A 4,733-nucleotide genomic window follows, 5' to 3' on the forward strand; every position below is an offset into this window, starting at 1 on the left:
GGACGCGGGACTGGAACTCACAAACTGAGATCGTGACCTGAGCCCAAATCAAAAGTCGGACGTTTAACCAACTGAGCCACCCAGGTGCCCCAAGATCCTAAGAAAAGGGAGCTAAGGAAGGAAGTGGGAGCCTGGGAGCCCCTACTGGGGGGAAGGGTGTCTCAAGAAAAGAGAAAGGTGTGGAGGGGCACTGAGGACAGAGAGCAAGGACAGAGAGAAGGGGGCGGTGAGCTGGGAAGGGGAGTCCCAGGGGGAGGGAGGCCAGGTGCCTGCAGCAGGGACAGCTTCTCACCATCAGGATCTTCCCGAGCCTACGTTTTATGCTTTTACTGTATTGGTCCAGGTTGTGCCAGGGCTGGAACGACCTGTCCTTGTGGTCCACAAAATTCCTCCAGCAGTCCTCAAACTCTGAGATGGAGGAGGAGAAGGCAGTGAGGTCCCAGGACAGGGGAGCAGCCTGCCTGCAGCCTGCAGAGCCAGGGGCTCCTCTTCCTTTTCCCTTCCGGGCGGCATCACATCTTGGGCCTCAGCTGGGGCACCCCGCTTCGGTCCAGCCTCCCCACCCACCCCCCCGCAGTGGCTTTTCCCTCTTGGAACCGCAAACCCTCCCATCCCCTGACAGCTGTGCCCTCTCCCCACCTGGGAGGCTCATGACAGCCACTGGGATCCCGGATGCATGCAGGTGTCTCAGCCCCTGCTGATACTTCCAGCGCCAGTGGACGTACAGGCGGGAGGCAAAGATCCGCAGGCTGAGGTGGGGGTTGTCTTTGACAAACGCAACCAGTTCCTTGGCACAGAAGGGGCAGGGGCTCCATGTGATATAGCAGATGATTTCGAATCTCTGGGATGTGTCCCGCGTCAGTGACTTGATCTTGTCAATAAAGCACATTTCTGCATGGCGCTTTTTCTAGGGAGTGTCCCAGACAGAGAGAAGGGTTGGTTACAAGGCAGAGGCCAGAGGTCACACGCTGTGGGTGCCATTGGGGATGACAGGCTCTGCTCTGTGAACTCACCTGGGACAGGGAAAGAACCTTCCTTCCTTCCTTCCTTCCTTCCTTCCTTCCTTCCTTCCCTCCTTCTCTTACCCATTAATTGAGTACCCCCAAAGCACCCGCGGCTTGATCTGAATCAGACCCAGCAGCACCCCCCCTCGGCCACAGACACCCCTACAACACGGTCTCAAATGCTCTGCAGACCTCGCCTTTTGGACATCTGGAGATGTTTGAATGCGGGGGGGGGGGGAGGGGGGGGAGTCCAGAGGAGCGAGGAATGGGTCAGAATGGGAGGGAGGCGGGACAGGGCAGGCGGGAAGGCGGGCAGCAAAGCAGAGGGCAGGGATACGAGGGGGTTCTCGCAGGTGGGGTCGAGTGCTCCGTCCTTGGAGGACCTCTTGGCTTCTCAGAAACGGCGACTGAGCTGAGATCCAGAAGACAAGTAAATATTAAATTCTCAAAGAGGGGCAGGGAGAGCATTCTGCTGGAGGGAACAGCTTCTGCAGAGGCCCGGGGACAGGAAAACTGTGGAGAGTTCCTGGGGAGCGGGGCTAGCGGAGACCCGGCTAAGCCTGCCCTGTGTCCAGACAGCCCGCTCGGCACCTTGTTTCGAAGGCAGTCTTTGTCAATTAGGGTGCCTTCGGGCAGCTTCAGCTGGTAGCACAAGTAGGTTTTCCTCCGGTAGTAGGGCTTTGGGACCCGGTGCTGGTTGCCAAACTGACGGCAGAATATGTCTTCCTGTAGTGGATTCATTGCGGGTCTGGGCAAGAGGAAGGAAACCAAAAGGTGCAGAGAGTGTCTTCTGGTGTTTATCCCAGGCTCTGTCACCTCCTGAACCCAACTCCTTGGGTCTACTTGGGCCCCTGGGCGGGGAGGGAAGGGCCAGTCTCTTTTTCTTTGTTGGCCGGGACTGGGGAGAGAAAAGGAAGAGGGTGAAGTGAGTGCCCGCCGCCCTCCCCCCCACACACACACCCCGGCGACACACGGCCCCACCTCCAGTCTGGTGGAGCGCCCATCGTCACCCACCCTGGAGGCCTTAGCAGGCAGGACGCCTTGAGCTGGGTTGGGGACCCCGCCCCGAGAACCAGCGTCACGTGTGCTTCTTTGGCTCACCCATCTTGTCCTGTGCCCCAGACCCCTCTGCTCAGGCCCCGCAGGCGTCTCAACCCTGACACGTCCAGTGCAGATCCCTTCTCTCTGGGGCGGGAGGGGGTGCACTGGCACTTATAACTCCGTGCTCTTTGCCTAGGCGTGGGAATCACAGCTTTGTCAGTACAGAGCCCAGAGAGGCTGGTGCACAGGAAAACCTGCTGTCACCGAGGGAGAGCTGTGATGGCGACTTTGGCCACAGGACTCACACAGCTTTTCCTCCCCCCAGCGGTGATTACACTCTATAGACGTTTCCGTCCCGTATCTTGCTTTTTGCGTTTTCATTTAATGTCACAGCGCAAAGTGACGTGGCTCATGTGGGCGTACGTGCACGGATTCTTTTTGATAAATGCTGTTGGCTCTGCACAGATAGAGGCAGGTGGACAGACCCGGGAGCCTGCCTGCCTGTCTGCCTGCCCGGGACAGGGGCGCGAATCTCCGTCTGGCGGAGCCCCACTGCGTGTGGACGTTACTGACCAAGCAGACACCGAACGGTCTGAAGAAACTGGGGGAGCTTGATGGAGCCCCAGCCGCTTTCCTTCCGGACACTCCAGCCAAAGGCAACGCGACCTGGGTGACCACGGAGTCTGGCTCAGGTGACCACAGACACTTGGAACTGGACACAGGAATCAAGCCGCGGGTGTCCTTGCTCAGGGCACAGACTATGGGGTCCGTTCCGTGTTCCTTGCAAGGCCAGAAATGCCTTCCCCAGATTTCCGGCCAACTCTTTGAAAGACCACCGATTCCACCAACCAAGCCATCTCTGTCCTCTGATCTGCTGATGAACAGAGCCACCAATTTCATCAATGGAAACCCATCTCTGATGTCTCTTATGGGCATTCGTAAAGCTTCAGGTGGATTTGGATGACTGTCATTGAAGAAGCCATGGCTTTGGATCACCCCTCAGCGACCTCACCGGAAGCTTGGTACTCTCAGGTAGAGACCCCAGCTGCCCTCACCATGAGGATTGGGTTGAAAACCCCCATTCATAGCACACTTAGGACAGCTGACTGGCCCGGGGCTTCGCTTCCTGATTTTAGCACTGAAGTTCCCACGTTCTGGGAAACTCCCCCAGTCCCTGGCAAACCCAGACGCTCAAGGCAGAAACACTTCAAGTTTTGGACGAGTGTGCTATGGTAACAGCATAAATGTTGAAGCTTGACCTTGAACGGCTAAAATTCAGGGATGATAGAAACAACTTGTAAGAAACATTTCAGGACTAATTTAGTTTTTCACAGCTGGTAGCGAGTTCATGGGAAACAGTTTATCTTCTTGTCTTGCAAATGAGTGTTGCGTCCACAGAACAGAAGCGAAACCATCCACAGAATGAAGTCTGCAGAAAGGCGCGACGCCCACGGTTAGAGATACGGGACAAACACCGAGAGGAAACGTAAGACTGTGCTTTGCTTAAGATGATGAATGCTACCCAGGGAACAACAGTGAAATAGCCTGCAAGGTCGTCACGGTCAGGAGGCGTTGGGCTGCTTCTGCCAACAAAGACAGCGTCGCTGATGCACGTTGCCGAGATGGTCCTCAGACCTGGACCGCAATCTGGATGAAACCAGACCGGTGGGTGCCAGAAAGCCAAGCTAATCAGTCTTGACGTTTACCTAACCCCTGATCAATCAGAAGAACCCACGGCCCTGGACCCCTGATGCTTAATTTTTGCCCGTAAGCACTTGCAGACCCTAGGGGAGTTCAGGACTCTGGCACATGCGCCCCCTGTTGTCCTGGGTGGCGCCACACTCTTAAGCGAGCCTCTCTTCCCTGCAGAAGCCCAGTGTCAGTGTCTCATTGGTTTCCTGAGCATCCGGCAGATGAACTCTTGCTCAGGGTGGTTACAGACACGAGAGGATTCTTGGCCAAATTGTGCAAGTCTTTAGAATAAAATGTATGAATAAGCTTTTATAGCTGACTCCAACAATTGTCTCAGTCATCCTTGAATGGAAAGTCTGTAACGAAGCCTAAACAAAGCACTTTAGAAAGACCCATGGCCACCCCCATGGGATGGGAGGCAGAGGGGCCGCTGGAGGCGGGGAGGGGGGTGGTAGTGGTGGGACAAAGGCCCTGGCGGTGCCCACAGACCAGAGGCAGGAGCAGACCCTGCGGATGAGGTGTCAGAGAAGGAGAGGACCGAGGGCTGGGGCAGGACAAGGGCAGAGAGGAAAGCCAGCAGTGGGACCTGCTTCCTGCAGCCGAGTGCCAGACTCGGGGGCAGGCTTGTTCTATCCTGCCTTGGGCTTTGGGCTCTCCAGCACCAGTTCTCTCTCACAAGGCTGCCCTCGGCCTTGAAAAAGCCCCTTATCTGTGAGGGTCCTCCCAGATTAGTCTGAGGGTGGACCCAGCCCCTTCCTGCCTGACACAGCAGGGATGGAAGGCCCCAGGTTGGTGTTGCTTCTCTGGGCTCCCACCCCCCTTCTTTGCTCCTGACTTACCTGCCCCTGACGGGCCCTGTGCAGCTGTCCCTCCTCAGCTGATCTGTCGCAGCCCTGCCTTTATCTGGGGCACCAGGGCTCCATTCCTCTCACCGGCTTTGCTTTAGGAGAGCCCCAGTGTGACAGTGACCTCCCAGGCTGCCTCCTCAGAAGCCCC

General features: G+C 56.8%; 1 protein-coding gene across 3 annotated transcripts in view; it reads right to left on the reverse strand.

Moving 5' to 3' along the window:
- LOC121040332 (DNA dC->dU-editing enzyme APOBEC-3H) overlaps positions 1-4,721 on the reverse strand; it is a 5,252-nt gene extending 531 nt beyond the window's left edge. The window contains exons 1-4 of one of the 3 annotated variants that reach the window (XM_040490801.1): positions 4,577-4,721; positions 1,596-1,752; positions 640-907; positions 293-408 (exon numbers count right to left, since the gene is read on the reverse strand). In XM_040490801.1, the coding sequence (XP_040346735.1) occupies positions 293-408; positions 640-907; positions 1,596-1,745 (534 nt within the window). In that variant the 5' untranslated portion in view covers positions 1,746-1,752; positions 4,577-4,721. Of the gene's footprint in view, positions 1-292; positions 409-639; positions 908-1,595; positions 1,903-2,618; positions 2,746-4,576 lie in introns of those variants that run through there. The other 2 variants (XM_040490800.1, XM_040490802.1) reach the window with 2 other exon arrangements.
- Positions 4,722-4,733: the final 12 nt, after the last annotated feature.

The sequence above is a fragment of the Herpailurus yagouaroundi genome, unplaced genomic scaffold (genome assembly GCF_014898765.1).
Source record: "Herpailurus yagouaroundi ecotype Mexico unplaced genomic scaffold, PumYag 182, whole genome shotgun sequence".
Lineage (NCBI taxonomy): Eukaryota > Metazoa > Chordata > Mammalia > Carnivora > Felidae > Herpailurus > Herpailurus yagouaroundi.